This window comes from Stenella coeruleoalba (assembly GCF_951394435.1).
Source record: "Stenella coeruleoalba genome assembly, chromosome: 14".
NCBI lineage: Eukaryota > Metazoa > Chordata > Mammalia > Artiodactyla > Delphinidae > Stenella > Stenella coeruleoalba.
The window spans coordinates 43,664,852-43,682,832 of NC_137160.1; the positions used below are offsets into that span (position 1 = coordinate 43,664,852).

A 17,981-nucleotide genomic window follows, 5' to 3' on the forward strand; every position below is an offset into this window, starting at 1 on the left:
TAGTAACTCCTTAAGTACTTCTAAATCCATAATGTTATTGGCCCATTTTATGGAAGAGAAAACTGAGGGATAGATGGGTTAAATAACTTCTCTAAAATCTTAGAGCTAGTAAGTGATGGTACGAGATACCAATCCAGTCTAACTCCAGAGCTCACGGTCTTAACCCTAAATTATAATGCCTCTTGTATCATTCAGGATTTGATTGTATAATACCCAATATGATAACTTTTGTTGGAAAAAGGGTTACTTCAAAAGACAGTAATTAAAATTTTAGTTTCTGAATGTATATATAACTTCCAGTAGACGGGAAAAAATTAAATTGATTTCTTACCATCTATAGATAGAATTGTTCCTTCGTATTTCCCCCCAAGTATTTCATATTGTTGAACAGTAACTTTATTTCTCAAAATAATGATGCCCGTTTTTGAGCCAATAGCGATTAGGTCCGCTGGATTACTTCCCATTTCATATCTGTATTTGAAAGACAATGGTACAAATTAATGTTAGCTATCTAAAGTCAGGGGGTAGAGAAAGAGAGATTTTGATTTTAAACCATGTTTCCAGCCAGTAATTGTAACTCCTGGATATAATTTTCAATTATTGGAGACTTTATTTTGGGGGGGGGGCAGTTTCAGCCCCCATCCATTCAGAAATGGATGAAGATTTAAATTTAAGAAAAAAGAATTACTGAGCAGCCACTTGTGATGGAATGTCTATTACATCTAGCCCACTTAGATGTACGAATAACCCTCTGACGCCTGCAGTCTCATTTTCATTTGATTTTGGTAGCATCAGAACTGTCCTGGACAGCCCAGATGCTGCAACTTCCTGGGCTGCTGCTAATTCTAAACTATTCTCTTACCAAAGAAGTTACTTCTTCAGCAGCTTGGCTTTCATCCCTTCCCTATTTCCACTCCCCTCTCCACATACACAGTGAATATACAGGACTTCTTGTGGATTCCAAACTCTGTCCTTGTCTCATGCCTCTATCCTATTCTCTATTCTCTTTCTCTTCTCATCTTTGACTTTGAAGTTTTCCTTCTCATTTATATGTTCGTTAGACAAACATTGGTTAGATAGCTCTCTGTGTCAGGCATTGTGCTAAACTCAGGAAATAGAACTTGGAAAGCAGTCAGATAGGGGTGTGGTCTTCCCTCAGTGAACTCACATCTGTGGAGTACAAGAGAGCTTATCAGTAATGGCGGTGCAGTGTGATAAGAGCTATAACTGAAATACTCACATGGAGTGAGAGGAACACACAGAAAGAACTTTTAAAACTCATTTGTGAGGTCTTTCCACTCCACCATTATTCCTGATCACAAGCACATTTGCAAAATACGTGTGCACATATACACACAGATTTTTATTGATCAAGTAGAAACACTCGGATACGTAGAGTTAAAAAAAAAAACTACACAGCTTAATTTTTCCTCAATGTAACCAATTTTTCATATCAAGGTTATCGTTGACCAATATTACGTGCTGATTAAAGAGAGAAAGTATCTGAAATGCGTTAACTAAATCTAATTGATTTCAATCTGGGCAAATTTGCAATGGTAAAATCAATCCATCAAATTTTCCAAGGGGAATAACCATGATATGTAGTAATCAGCTAACTGGTCAATAAAATATATAAACACAGGAGCATCAAACTTTCCAGATAAAATATTTTCACATTTTAAACCTTCACATTTTTCCATCTTACATTTTGTGCAAATTTTTATATTTTCTTAAGTTAAACAGTCTAAATTAGGTAACAATTCCCCCAATTAGTACGTTTTATGATTGAATTTCAAAAATAGTGACAAATATTTTAATTCAGATACTTTCTAAAAAGAACATATTTACTTAAGTTCAATATGTGGTGAAAATTAGTTGGAAAATGTCAGTCTTACCTAACAGTGGTTGAAGGTAGACCTGTGTCCAGATCAGTAGCTATAAAGTCTCCCAATTGATAGTTTTGTCCCATCTCACGAGTTACTACGAATGTCTTTGAACCTGGACGGAACACTGAGCCTTCAACTACGTTTAACACAGTCACAGAGACTGCAGTTGCTGTGAGTTTATATTGAGACTTAATTGATTGATGAAATTCAACTTTATTTCTAACACCAAGACTAAGTTGAAGATTCTTCGTAGCTTCATAATCTAGGGCCTAGAAAATACATATTGAAATAGTTTTACTATAAGGGGAAAAAACATTCTAGAGGAAAGAGATATTCTTTGATAATAGGCAAAAAAATTCTTACATCTTTTTCTTTAATTAAATATAAATACATATAAATACACACTCTATTCTTACTTTATATTCAATTCAATACAAACACATGAAAATACAGTAAGAAAAAGTCCAATTGTCTTGGATCTTTTGTTGAAAAAGTTGAAAATGTATGAGTTCTAATTGTCCACCAAACTAAAAAACTTAAAATAATACAGGTGGTCAGATCCATGCATTTTGTAATGCAAACAAAGAGAGTTTATGTTAGATGCTATCATTTCAGGTTTCTCAGAAAATAGCTCTATTTATTAGGAAGAATGGGCCAAGTATATCATAGGTTCAATCATTTGACTGATTTTATCCATAAAGAACTATGTACAAGAAATTTTACAATGTATATGTGACTTCTTTCAATAAATCAAATAATAGAATGTATATAAATAATAAAAAGAAATCCATATTTTATTCAACATATCCTGGAAAAATTCACTTTATATTATAAAATTATCAAGTAGTCATTTTCATTATGAAAGACGGTGTCAAAATCCACTACTCATAAAATCCACAACTATGCATTATGCCTATAAATACCAACTATATTTTTTTAAATTTTCATATAACAGTAGTTTAGATGACCATCGATTCACACACTGAGCTCTCTACTTAGCTAAAATGTTCAGTGTTTGCTCTAATATTAGCTTTATTTGCAACTCCAAGAATGGCTATAAAATTATGTATACATATACATCACACACACATATTACATATATATATATAATCCTAACAAAAGAATTAATATATGATGTCATGTCTGGGAGAAAAATGAACATTATTCCCATTTTACAGACAGAGATATTGAGGCCAGATAGATCAATTAATTTTCTAAAGTAATATCATTGTTTGGGGTGAAATAGATTAGGACTCAGTTTCCCCAGCAGGGAAACCTAGATAGTGTAGTGGAAAGAATGTGAACTTAATAGCTAGAGAAGCCTAGGTTTGAATGTCAGCTGTCCCACTTACTAGTGATGAGAACAGAGCAGGTTACAAACTCTCTCTGAACCTCAGTGTATTTATTTATAACGTGGGCATATAACCTATATTACAGGGATGCTGTAGAGAATAAACTAAATCATCCGCACACTGCCTCAGTGAATGGAAGCTGTAGGCATGGTGACACTTTATGAAGACATATGAGACAAATGATCACACATTCCTATGGGGACAGAATTCCTTAGGAGTTTATTTCCCAGAGCAATTCTGAAGGAAGAAAACAGTTAAAAAGAGATTACATTTTACCATGAGGAATACATATTGCATGCATCATGTACAATCCATGCACAGCTATTGCAGATTTTAAAAAATAGACTGACAAGTCTTGTAGCACAGGGTGAAATCTTCACTATCAGCTCCCTAGGAGTCAGACATTTTTCCCCCTCGAATCTCAGAGAAAATTCTACTGCAGGTAAATGTGGTGGATCGGTAATGTAGAGGGGACACAGGAGAACTGTGTTGACTTGGGCCAAATCTCTATGACTTGGACCAAGTCTCTAGTATACTTATGTCTGTAATAAGCCTGGGTCAGCTGCAGAAGTGAGATGAGAATGTGATAATCCTACAATTACAGTAATTTAATTTTAATTCTGTGAAAACACACTGGATGAACTAACAACTTTTAATTTATGTGATGAATGTTATTAATGAATAATAATTGATGTACAGTGTTGACAGGGACACTTTTTTTTAGGCAATGTTTAATCTGCTTCAAAAAATATTCTTCAAATGTGTAAAACAAAACCTTAAGGATTAATCGTACTTTGTTGTAAGCATAAAATAAGATTTGTGTTTAAAAATGTATGATCTGTGAGGGAATATTGTATTGCTAGAAAAGAGTTTCAAGTAAAAGTTCAATGCCTGTCTTTATGAAATTATATAAGCAGAAAAACTCTCTATAAAAAAGCTCTATATCATGTATAATTCTAAAACACAGTAATTTTTATTCTTTCACCCACTCAAGTTTGTGAAATGTTAACATCATTTTAAGATTAACACTTTGAAAAAAACCAAGAAAACAAAATATTTAGGATAATTATTCCATACCTTAATAACCTTTAACGTTCCCACATTTGTTCTTTCATTCATTTCTATTTCAAACCAATTTCCCTCATTTCCAGAGATAAAGAAAATGACTGCCATCCAGTTAGCTGAGAACTCCTCATCCAAATCAATTATTCTAATCTGGAGCAAATTTGAATTTAGAACATTTTCTTCAATACTTATGGAATACTGAAACAAGAAGTAAAAAATTTTAGCACAAACTATGTGAGAAATAGAACTATATTAGTTTTATATAGAATGTTTATAGTTATTCATGATATAGGAAAGAGATCTATGTTTGTGGTCTCACTTTTCATTGTTCACATAGGGGTTTTTTCATATGTATTACGTAGACAAACATGAGATGAAATATTTGTGTACATTTGGGTTGTGTGTGACTAAAGATAACATGTACGTATATAAATAGAATTGTTTGAACAAATTTTAGAAGGTAATGAACCTAAAGTTGTTGTTAAATTCAAGGACTAATACTTACTGATGACTGTTCCATGTATGGGAAGTTATCATTGACATCGAGGATTTTAATGCTGCATTCACACTCTGCTGCCATACCATCTGCCCCACCATCGCGGTCTGAGCCTCTTACAACTAGAGAGTACTGGCCATATTGCTAAAAATACACACAACAAACAATACCACAGTTGATGTAGACAGTTTTTATTTTGTCTCATACAAGGATCTTTTAAAATGTTGGATCAACATTTACATAAATCTATGATGAAGATAGAGGTAACACAGAATATTGAAAATTCGAAAATCTCACATGAATCAATATGAAGTTGCCACTTCTATTCCCAAAAATTCTTATTCAGCATCATTTAAACGAAGCAAAAATTTTAAAAGACATCATTCCTTATTATATGTTGAAAAAGTTCATAAAGGGTGAAGAAGAACAAAATGATCAGGAGGGGAGAGATTAAGATTTACTAAGAATTTATGGAATTAAAATTCTGTACCCCAAATTATCAACCCCTGAAGAATAAAGAGATAGCAAATGGTTTGCATTTTTTGGGGGGTGGCAGTACAGTTATTGATGATCTGTTTTCTTGATTCTACACAAAGGTACTTAAATTTTTAGAAGCTGGTAAAAGCCATGAAGCCTTTCCCAGACACATGCATATATGCATCCTCACTCAAAGTTGTGGATATAATTTTAGAGGATTCATAGTTAGAGACGTCTTGAGGGTTCTCCACAAATGCCAGGTTAAGACTATCTGCTCTGAGAAAAAGGGAGAGGGCTCAAATCAATAAGATTGGAAATGAAAAAGGAGAAGCTATAAAGGACACCACAGAAATACAAAGGATCATTAGAGAAAACTACAAGCAACAGTATGCCAATAAAATGGACAACCTGGAAGAAATGGACAAATTCTTAGAAAGGTACAATCTCCCAAGACTGAACCAGGAAGAAATAGAAAATATGAACAGACCAATCACAAGTACTAAAATTGAAACTGTGATTAAAAAACTCCCAACGAACAAAAGTCTAGGACCAGATGCCTTTGCAGGCAAGTTCTATCAAACATTTAGAGAAGAGTTAACATGGATTTCTTCTTCTGAAACTATTCCAAAAAATTGCAGAGGAAGGAATACTCCCAAACTCACTCTATGAGGCCACCATCACCCTGATACCAAAATCAGACACAATTTCCACAAAAAAAGAAAACTACAGGCCGATATCACTGATGAAAATAGATGCAAAAATCCTCAACAAAATACCAGCAAACAGAATCCAACAATACATTAAAAGGATCATACACCGTGATCAAGTGGGATTTGTCCCAGTGATGCAAGGATTTTTCAATATCCGCAAATCAATCATTGTGATACACCACATCAACAAACTGAAGAATAAAAACCATATGATCATCTTAATAGATGCAGAAAAAGCTTTTGACAAAATTCAACATCCATTTATGATAAAAACTCCCCAGAAAGTGAGCATAGACGGAACCAACCTCAACATAATAAAGGCCATATATAACAAACTCACAGCCAACATCGTTCTCAATGGTGAAAAACTGAAACCATTTCCCCTAAGATCAGGAACAAGACAAGGTTGCCCAATCTCACCACGGTTATTCAACATAGTTTTGGAAGTTTTAGCCACAGCAATCAGAGAAGAAAAAGATATAAAAGGAATCCAAATTGGAAAAGAAGAAATAAAGCTGTCACTGTTTGCAGATGACATGATACTATACATAGAGAATCCTAAAGATGCTACCAGAAAACTACTAGAGCTAATCAATAAATTTGGTAGAGGAGCAGGATACAAAATTAATGCACAGAAATCTCTTGCATTCCTATACACTAATGATGAAAAATCTGAAAGTGAAATTAAGAAAACACTCCCATTTACCATTGCAAATATCTAGGAATAAAATATATAGGAATAAACCTACCTAAGGAGACAAAAGACCTGTATGCAGAAAATTAAAAGACACTGATGAAAGAAATTAAAATAGATGGAGAGATATACCATGTTCTTGGATTGGAAGAATCAGCATTGTGAAAATGACTATACTACCCAAAGCAATCTACAGATTCAATGCAATCCCTATCAAACTACCACTGGCATTTTTCACAGAACTAGAACAAAAAATTTCACAATGTGTATGGAAACACAAAAGACCCCGAATAGCCAAAGCAATCTTGAGAAAGAAAAACAGAGCTGGAGGAATCAGACTCCCTGACTTCAGACTATACTACAAAGCTACAGTAATCAAGACAGTATGGTACTGGCACAAAAACAGAAATATAGATCAATGGAACAGGATAGAAAGCTCAGAGATAAACCCACATGCATATGGTTACCTTATCTTTGATAAAGGAGGCAAGAATATACAATGGAGAAAAAACAGCCTCTTTAATAAGCGGTGCTGGGAAAACTGGACAGCCACATGTAAAAGAATGAAATTAGAATACTCCCTAATACCATACACAAAAATAAACTCAAAATGGATTAAAGACCTAAATGTAAGGCCCGACACCATCAAACTCTTAGAGAACATAGGCAGAACACTCTATGACATATATCACAGCAAAATCCTTTTGACCCACATCCTAGAGAAATGGAAATAAAAACAAAAATAAACAAATGAGACCTAATGAAACCTCAAAGCTTTTGCACAGCAAAGGAAACCATAAATAAGACGAAAAGACAACCTTCAGAATGGGAGAAAATATTTGCAAATGAAGCAACTGACAAAGGATTAATCTCCAAAACATACAAGCAACTCATGCAGCTCAATATCAAAAAAACAAACAATCCAATCCAAAAATGGGCAGAAGACCTAAATAGACATTTCTCCAAAGAAGATATACAGATTTCCGAAAGGCACATGAAAAGATGCTCAACATCGCTAATTATTAGAGAAAGGCAAATCAAAACTACAGTGAGATATCACCTCACACCAGCCAGAATGGCCATCATCAAAAATCTACAAACAGTAAATGCTGGAGAGGGTGTGGAGTAAAGGGAACCCTCTTACACTGTTGGTGGGAATGTAAATTGGTACAGCCACTCTGGAGAAAAGTATGGAGGTTCCTTTAGAAACTAAAAATAGAGCTACCATATGATCAGCAATCCTACTTCTGGGCATATATCTGGAGAAAAACATGGTTCGAAAGCATACATGCACCCCAACGTTCATTGCAGTACTGTTTACAATAGATGAAAGCAACCTAAATGTCCATTGACAGATGAATGGATAAAGAAGATGTGTTACATACATACAATGGATATTAGCCATTAAAAAGAGTGAAATACTGCCAGTTGCAAGAACATGGATGTACCTGAAGATTATCATACTAAGTGAAGTAAGTCAGACAGAGAAAGACAATATCATATGATATCACTTATATACAGAATCTAAAAAAAAAAAGATACAAATGGACTTACTTACAAAGTGGAAACAGACTCACAAACTTAGAGAATGAACTTACGGTTACCAGTGGGGGAAGGGTGGGGGGACGGATAGATTGTGAGCTTGGGACTGACATGTACACACTGCTATGTTGAAAATAGATAACCAACAAGGACCTACTGTATAGCACAGGGAACTCTGCTCAATATTATGTAACAACCTAAATGGGAAAGTAATTTGAAAAAGAATAGATACATGTATATGTATAACTGAATCACCTTGCTATATACCTGAAGCTATCACAACACTATTAATAACTATACTCCAATAAAAAGTTTAAAAAATAAAATAGTTAACCAACAAGAACATACTGTATAGCACAGGAAACACTGCTCAATATTCTGTAATAACCTAAATGGGAAAAGAATTTGAAAAAGAATAGATACATTTATACGTATAACTGAATCACTTTGTTGCACACCTGAAACTAACATAACATTGTTAATCAACTATAATCCAAAAAAAAAAAATTAGAAAGAATAAAATATCTGCTCTGGTGGCTTGCCAGTGATTGCAGAGTTCCTTTACTTTTTAGAGCTCTTCACCATTACAACTCTTTTCATGTTAAAGGAAACCCACTGGGCCCTTTAAGAAAGTTTGAGAGAAAAATACCTAAATAGTCAATTTCTTCTTATGGTAATTTTCAAACAAGTAAAAAAGGACATAATGGTAACCTAGAAACTGATGGCATTTGGATCAATAAAGAGTGTTAAAATAATCTGATTTATCCTAAATCTAGGAATCATTAGCAGGGAGATGTCATTTTAAAATAAGTATAATACTTAAAATGAAATTTAATTAAATATCAAATAGAAAATAAAACTTCCTCATTTATAACTCTAAAATATATGCACATCAGTTATATTCTATCCACATTAAAAAACGTAATGGAAAAAGTTGATATTTTAAAATTAAAACAAGGGACCACATGACATTATGGAAACCATGCAATGCTGGTTCTAATTTGGTAACAATCAGTAATTATGTTTTTATTTGTAAATGAAAAGACTGGCCTGGATGTTACTTAATTCCTATCCATCATTCTGATTCTGTGATTCATTTCCCAAAGTACTCAGTGGGCTGTCAGTAGGTGAGATATAGGAAGAGAAAAAAAAAAGGGTTCTCTTAAATGCGCCTAGGATATGCTGGCTCAAAGAAAGATAAACAAACAAATAAACAAAACAAAAAGGAAAGATAAACAAGTTTCTTAGCCTGTAAAAATTCTTGGAGCTTCTACCGTGTTCACACTCATTGCGACTCACCAAGATGGGAGACATAATAGCAATTGTTTCTTAAATTTATTTCATTATAGGACATACTTTAAAAGAAAAAAAAAAGGAGCTTTTGCCTCTACCTTGTGTGTATTTTTATGTACTCTCAGAATGTAGTTTTCTTACATTGAGACAAATGCTAAGTAAGATTAAATGAAAAATGAGTATAAAATCTATTTGAGGGATTCCTATTTTTTTCACCTCACAGATATTTATGTCATTACCATTATGTGAAAAGGTTATGTAATTAAAATTTTAAAGTACTGTTTTCTTTTTTTTTTTCTTAGAACTCTTTCTTTTAGAATCAGTTCCTTTGAGACTACAGCTCACTCAAAGAAAAAAGAATTACCTCTCTGTCCAGAAAAGTATTCATTGTTCGAATTTCTGCAGTGTATCTGTTGATAATAAACATTGGTGAATCAGAAGGTTCTTGTCTTACGATCTTGAAGGCTATTTTTGAGTTCAAATTATTTGGTTCATCTGCATCAGTAGCATTGAGCATCATCACCAGTGTATCTAGAAATTAGGAGAAATTGATTGCAAATGGACAGTTTGAATTTTTGTTGTAGTATAATATATATTGTTTTTCCCACAAGGTGTTAGGGTTAGTTGGTCCATATAATGGGCACTCTGTCATTTTCCCTTTCTACTGCTTCGACATACCAATATCTTAGCTCCTTTCTATACCTTTGTCTTGATGAAAAGATCACATTTTACCAGGGACCTTAGACATTGCTGATAGCTAGAAAACAAAGAAATATTTTCTTCTGCCTTTTCATTTCTTATTCTAGTATAATTCTTTTTTAAAAAGGCTGCTATGGTGAAACAAAATGATATAAGGCCAGACCAACTCATTCCCAACTATAGCACTTTCTAGCTATGTGATCTTGGCCTCAGTTTCCACATCTATAAACAGGGATGATAATAGTACCATCCTCATTGAGTTAATGAAAGAATTAAACATCTATATGAAGAAAATCATGTGAAGTTCCTATTGAATAGTGCACATTCAATAAATATATATTATTGTTGTATTTTGCGTGGTCTCTAGTAAAATGCTAAGTAACTAGTAGGTTTAAAAAAATGCTTGTTTAATTACATACTTTGTCCTATCCCTCACTTTTTCCAGTAATCTTATTAGCAGTTTTGATGAAGAACACTGGAGAATGTGAAAAGCTTCCAGCATTCATAAACTAGACTTCTCTACAATCAACTCTGTTCCAAGCACAATTGGCCTGTCTGTAGACACCAACTACCAGCTCCCATTTCTCTCTCCCTCAATCTCTGTGTGTGTATTCATTTCAGCATCATTTTTTAAATGTTTTCAGAGGCATTTAATTCATTAATTCTGGTGCGTTCATACAATGAAATCTAATGAAATTGTTAAAAGGAATGAAGAAACATGTATTTCCTAATATGGAAATATGTTCAAAATATATTTCGATAAAAACTCACATTGTGGATAAGTATGTAAAATATGGTCACATTTGTTTCTTCTTTGGAAACACGTTTATATATATTTACATGATTATAGAAAGTATGTACCTAAGTAACTAGTGATGGTACTTGCCCCTGAAAAACGGTGCTAGGGAGAGCAAAGAACGCATTTCTATTGTGTTTTTACTCATATTTTGTGAATTTTTACAACAAACATTCTTTTTTTTTTTAAACATCTTTATCGGAGTATAATTGCTTTACAGTGTTGTGTTAGTTTCTGCTGTATAACAAAGTGAATCAGCTATAGGCATATGTATATCCCCATATCCCCTCCCTCTTGTGTCTCTCTCCCATTTCCCTTATCCCATCCCTGTAGGTGGTTGCAAAGCACTGAGATGATCTCCCTGTGCCATGCAGCTGCTTCCCACTAGCTATCTATTTTACATTTGGTAGTGTATATATTATCAATGCTACTCTCTCACTTCGTCCCAGCTTACCCTTCCCCCGCCCGTGTCCTCATTCTCTATGTCTGTGTCTTCATTCCTGTTCTTCCCCTAGGTTAATCAGAACCTTTTTTTTTTTTTTAAGATTCTATATATATGTGTTAGCATACAGTATTTGATTTTCTCTTTCTTACTTCACTCTGTATGACAGACTCTAGGTCCATCCACCTCACTACAAATAACTCAGTTTTGTTTCTTTTTATGGTTGAGTAATATTCCATTGTATACATGTGCCACATCTTCTTTATCCATTCATCTGTTGATGAACACTTAGGTTGCTTCCATGTCCTGGCTGTTGTAAATAGTGCTGCAATGAACATTGTGGTACATGACACTTTTTGAATTATGGTTTTCTCAGGGTATATTCCCAGTAGTGGGATTGCTGGGTCATATGGTACTTCTATTTTTAGTTTTTTAAGGAACCTCCATAGTGTTCTCCATAGTGGCTATATCAGTTTACATTCCCACCAACAATGCAAGAGGGTTCCCTTTTCTCCACACACTCTCAGCATTTATTATTTGTAGATTTTTTATAATGGCCATTCTGACTGGTGTGAGGTGATACCTCATTGTAGTTTTGATTTGCAATTCTCTGTGATTAGTGAGGTTGAATATCTTTTCATGTGTTTGTTGGCAATCTGTATACCTTCTTTGGAGAAATGTCTACTTAGGTCTTCTGCCCATTTTTGGGTTAGGTTGTTTGTTTTTTTGATATTGAGCTGCATGAGCTGCTTGTATATTTTGGAGATTAACCCTTTGTCAGTTGCTTCATTTGCAAATATTTTCTCCCATTCTGAGGGTTGTCTTTTCGTCTTGTTTATGGTTTCCTTTGCTGTGCAAAAGCTTTGAAGTTTCATTAGGTCCCATTTGTTTATTTTTGTTTTTATTTCCATTTTTCTAGGAGGTGGGTCAAAAAGGATCTTGCGGTGATTTATGTCATAGAGTATTCTGCCTGTGTTTTCCTCTAAGAGTATTATAGTGTCTGGATTTACATTTAGGTCTTTAATCCATTTCGAGTTTATTATTGTGTATGGTGTAATGGAGTGCTCTAATTTCATTCTTTTCCATGTAGCTGTCCAGTTTTCCCAGCACCATTTATTGAAGAGGCTGTCTTTTCTCCATTGCATATCCTTGCCTCCTTTATCAAAGATAAGGTGATCATATGTGTGTGGGATTATCTCTGGGCTTTCTATCCTGTTCCATTGATCTATATTTCTGTTTTTGTGCCAGTACCGTACTGTCTTGATTACTATAGCTTCGTAGTATAGTCTGAAGTCTGGGAGCCTGATTCCTCCAGCTCCAGTTTTCTCTTTCAAGATTGTTTTGGCTATTCGGGGTCTTTTGTGTTTGCATACAAACTGTGCAATTTTTTGTTCTAGTTCTGTGAAAAATGCCATTGGTAGTTTGATATGGATTGCATTGAATCTGTAGGTTGCTTTGGGTAGTATAGTCATTTTCACAATAGTGATTCTTCCAATCCAGAAGCATGGTATATCGCTCCATCTGTTTATTTTATCTTTGATTTCTTTCATCACTGTTTTATAGTTTTCTGAATACAGGTCTTTTGCCTCCTTAGGTAAGTTTATTCCTAGGTATTTTATTCTTTTTGTTGAAATGGTAAATGGGATTGTTTCCTTAATTTCTCTTTCTGATCTTCCATTGTTAGTGTATAGGAATGCAAGAGATTTCTGTGCATTAATTTTGTATCCTGCTACTTTACCAAATTCATTGATTAGCTCTAGTAGTTTTCTGGTAGCATCTTTAGGATTCTCTATGTATAGTATCATGTCATCTGCAAACAGTAACAGTTTTACTTCTTTTCCGATTTGGATTCCTTTTATTTCTTTTTCTTCTCTGATTGCTGTGGCTAAAACTTCCAAAACTATGTTGAATAACCGTGGTGAGATTGGGCAACCTTGTCTTGTTCCTGATCTTAGGGGAAATGGTTTCAGTTTTTCACCATTGAGAACGATGCTGACTATGGGTTTGTCATATATGGCCTTAATTATGTTGAGGTAGGTTCCCTCTATGCCTACTTTCTAGAGAGCTTTTATCATAAATGGGTGTTGAATTTTGTCAAAAGCTTTCTCTGCAGAGAAAAGTGTGATATGGTGTATCACACTGATTGATTTGCGGATATTGAAAAATCCTTGCATCACTGGGACAAATCCCACTTGATCACGGTGTATGATCCTTTTAATGTATTGTTGGATTCTGTTTGCTCGTTATTTTGCTGAGGATTTTTGCATCTGTGTTCATCAGTGATATTGGCCTGTAGTTTTCTTTCTTTGTGACATCTTTGTCTGGTTTTGGTATCACGGTGATGGTGGCCTCATAGAATGAGTTTGGGAGTGTTCCTCTCTCTGCTATATTTTGGAAGAGTTTGAGAAGGATAGGTGTTAGCTCTTCTCTAAATGTTTGATAGAATTCGCCTCTGAAGCCATCTGGTCCTGGGTTTTTGTTTGTTGGAAGATTTTTTTTTTTTTTTTTTTTTTTTTTTTGCGGTACGCGGGCCTCTCACTGTTGTGGCCTCTCCCGTTGCGGAGAACAGGCTCCGGATGCACAGGCTCCGGATGCACAGGCTCAGCGGCCATGGCTCACGGGCCCAGCCACTCCACGGCATGTGGGATCTTCCCGGACTGGGGCACAAACCCTTGTCCCCTGCATCGGCAGGCGGACTCTCAACCACTGCGCCACCAGGGAAGCCCTGGAAGATTTTTAATCACAGTTTCAATTTCAGTGCTTGTGATTGGACTGTTCATATTTTCTATTTCTTCCTGGTTCAGTCTCGGAAGGTTGTGCTTTTCTAAAGATTTGTCCATTTCTTCCAGGTTGTCCGTTTTATTGGCCTATAGTTGCTTGTAGTAATCTCTCATGATCCTTTGTATTTCTGCAGTGTCAGTTGTTACTTCTCCCTTTTCATTTCTAATTCTGATGATTTGAGTCTTCTCCCTTTTTTTCTTGAGGAGTCTGGCTAATGGTTTATCATTCTTGTAGCAGCATTTTTTAAAGTTTAAACTGTAGGTATAGTATTTTAACGAATAGAATTAAAATGTAAGAATTATTTGAACTTACAAGAAGTTATACCACTTAACAGTTAAAAGTAACTATGGTATGTTGAAGTTTTGAATTCAAATGAGACATTATCTCTGCTGTTTTTTTAAATATATCTAGGACAATCTTCAATGGTACACTAAGCAGTTAATATACTATCCCACCCAAGTGACTGAATATTTGGCAGTTAAAATATTTCCTTTTACAGTAATCCATAAGGAAGCAATTGCACGTTTAGAATTTTAAAGCCCTTGTGTAAATACTGGTTCTAGTTTCTAGATTTTCTGGTGCCCCTGTACTATCATTCCTTGAGATGGTCAGCTTTAAATATATTGTACATGGAGGACCAAAGAGGATTAGGTTTGTAATACATTTCCAATACATACTATCAGTGACTTGGGTAAAAACAAACAAAACCCATATTTATTAAATCATATATAAGAAGGGGCAACAATGCTTGTTTTGCATTTATTTGTTGTCAAAGAAAAGCTCTTTAAGATTATGGCTACCAAATAGCTAGTCTGGAAGTGATTTCTATGAGTGACTTTAGAGTCGTTAAAATTAAAAAAAAAAAAAAAAGGCAGTATAAATAGAAATGGATGAGATTCCCCTTCAAAGTAGTCAGGTTGGGAGGCTAAATTCTCCCAGTGCCTCTGTCACCATTGTGCAAAGTACTTTTGGATTTTTTCCTTAGGAATCTACTACAGAGCTGGTGTGTGAGAAAATGCTTCCTATTACTTTAGAGTTGCTCCTTGTGTATGACAGTTGGAGCTGCTTCCACAGTTGAGGGTAAAGCCATTATGGAGATTTCCTCATGCCTTCCTGTTCTACATGCTTTTCCAACCTTATCTTTTACATTCATGATGTAGTACCTTGACAGAGTTTAGCCTCTAGTTGTCTGGCTGTTAAGAATGATCTGGAAGCTAAAATAGTCTTGTTTACTTAATAAAGTAGACTACTTACTGGCATTAGAATTTTCTTCTATTTGTCCTAGAAACGTAGACATAGAAAATACCGGAGGGTTGTCGTTTATATCCAAAACCCTGACTCTGAGCTCGAGAACTCTCTCTAAATCTTGACCCAGTGAATCCACAGCCCGACAATAGATCTAGGAGAGAAAAGAGGAATAATTACATGGTGCAACACGTATTTATTAAGTTCTTGCTTTCTCTGAGCATTATGCTAGGCATTGTGGGAAACTAAAAGAACAGGAAGACATATTATTTCCTACTTGAAGGTAGATACAAGTAGTACTTATAATCAATAAGGGGAGGCAAACACTAACTCAAAATCCCATTTGAGAAAAGGTAACATGATAAGTTACACGAAGGAAGAACAAAATTACTGTGACTTCATAGGAGGATGTAATGATTGAGAGATCTTCCAAGAAAATTTCAACAGGTGGAGCAGGGAATTGGCAGGGTGTTTCAAGCAAAGGGATTTACGTGAGGAAGGAAACGGAATGGTGAAAACTCGTTGTTGGAATTAGGAATAGGGGTTATGGGACTTGAGAATGTGACAAAGGAGAGTCACACGGGGGCTTCAGAGAAATATAGCATTCATGGGATAGGTGTGGCTAGGTGTTTATATTATTATTTGGTGTATGTAAGTGTAATGTATACTATTTTGCCTATGTGATATACTTCATATAAAATGCATTGTGCATCAGGAAAAGCTAATAGGCTGGCATGTTGATTTAGAGTTTTCAGGGAAACATTGTGGGAGACAAGGCAGGAATACAGACTTGGAACAGAAGACTAAGGAATTAAAGTAGTTTGAGGCATACGGAAAAGCAGTATGAGTGAAAGCCTGCAAGCATAGATTACTATTTGGAGGCATTTTGGAAAATTATGGGGTTTGAATAGAAGAGGTTACAAGATCAAAGAAAGTTTTAAAAATGTCTTTAGTTTTATTTTTCAAGTATTAACAAGTGTTGACCCTAATGATAGATGGAAATGGATTAGCAGCCAATGGAGCAAGCAGAAGAAAGATGAAAAAACAAAGTTGATTGATTAAGGTTCTTGGACAGGTAATTATGGGAAAATAGATAGCTTTTGGGATAAGCAGCTGAGAGAAAGAAGAAAATCGATCCCATTTTTGGATTTAATTCAGAACATTTCTGAACTGGAGGAGAGAGAATTAATTGTGGGAGTTTGTGATGAAGGGCCTCAGACGTTTTAATGAAGTTGGTCACATGTCAGCTTCATAAAGTGGAAATGAGGCGGAGGGTTTGAAGTTTTGTCACAGCAACTGTAAAGAATAGAGTGAGATTCGTTAAGGGTGAATTAAAGTATCTCCAAGGCACATCCTGAGTTCAAGTTCACATTGAGCAATGTGATTTTATCATAAAGTATGTTCACTCAGGAAAGACTCCATCAGGAGCTTCAGAATCATCATTTGGCACTGGAGTTAGGAGGAACCGATATTCTCAACTGAATTAAAGTAAAAGAAGTTAGGTGCTTGCCATTCCAAACAAACACTTTAGCTTGACACCGGGGACTGACCAGAGGTTAGCATTTTTGCTAAGGCAGTTAAGCAAACACTCCTTTCTCTCTTAATCTTTTGTTTCTTTTGGGTCATAAGATGCTCATGAAATAAGGGACAACCAAAAATGCCTAATATTGAGACTCTTGAAATCAAATCAAGTATGATCTGAGCTTAAGATAGTCCAAAAATAATATAGGCCTGAACATACATATTCACCCACTTACGATGAAAAAAGGGGTGACCTCTCGATCAACTATGGATGTTATATTAATTTCACCAGTTTTTTGATTAATAACAAAGATTCCGTAAGGTGGTTGATCAATTCCTACTCCAGAGATGCGGTATGTAACTTGCTGGTTTGCAGCACAATCTGAGTGAATCTGCAGAAAGAGCACAGGTGAAAACATACATTACAGGGAGCAAATCAAGAGTGCTATGTCAAGAGTGCAATTCTCAACTATCTTGAGAATTGTTGAATGTGAGTATCTGTTATCTTTTGAGAAATGCTGGAAATAGAGAATTATTTTCCTAGATAAGAGGAATAATAACAGCTTTATATTTTCAATGGTAAATGACAACGTAATAAAAGAAATTCAATTTCTGTTTCTATCAAATTAGAAAAAAGTAAAATATCACCCTAATAAATCTAAATCTATGCAGTCATCTTTCATGCATTCATTCATTCAACATTTACAATGGATCGTTATTATTTTTAGTCTCTGTGCTAACGTTGAGGCTACAGTAGAGAGCTCCTTGCAGTCTTAAGGAGTTTACCAATATTATTACATAACTTTGATTTTTTGATTAAAAAAATTTTTAATGCAAAGTTTTAGAAGAAAGTTTAAAGTAGATTTATGTAGGCGACAAGAGTTATCTGACTGTGTAGAAGATTTTAATTTTGAAAATGACGAGGATGTGAAACCAGGGCTCTCTTGGAAATAAAAAATTGTATGACTGTAAGCAATCTTAT

At 34.8% G+C, this 17,981-nt stretch overlaps 1 protein-coding gene across 1 annotated transcript in view; it reads right to left on the minus strand.

Annotated features, from left to right (window-relative positions):
• DSG1 (desmoglein 1) overlaps positions 1 to 17,981 on the minus strand; it is a gene marked incomplete at both ends in the record, with an annotated part of 37,522 nt that overhangs the window by 9,072 nt on the left and 10,469 nt on the right. Inside the window, 7 exons of the mRNA XM_079943356.1 lie at positions 332 to 471; positions 1,896 to 2,155; positions 4,316 to 4,501; positions 4,809 to 4,943; positions 9,880 to 10,046; positions 15,488 to 15,632; positions 17,236 to 17,391. Of these exons, the coding sequence (XP_079799482.1) occupies positions 332 to 471; positions 1,896 to 2,155; positions 4,316 to 4,501; positions 4,809 to 4,943; positions 9,880 to 10,046; positions 15,488 to 15,632; positions 17,236 to 17,391 (1,189 nt within the window). The remainder of the gene's footprint in view (positions 1 to 331; positions 472 to 1,895; positions 2,156 to 4,315; positions 4,502 to 4,808; positions 4,944 to 9,879; positions 10,047 to 15,487; positions 15,633 to 17,235; positions 17,392 to 17,981) is intronic.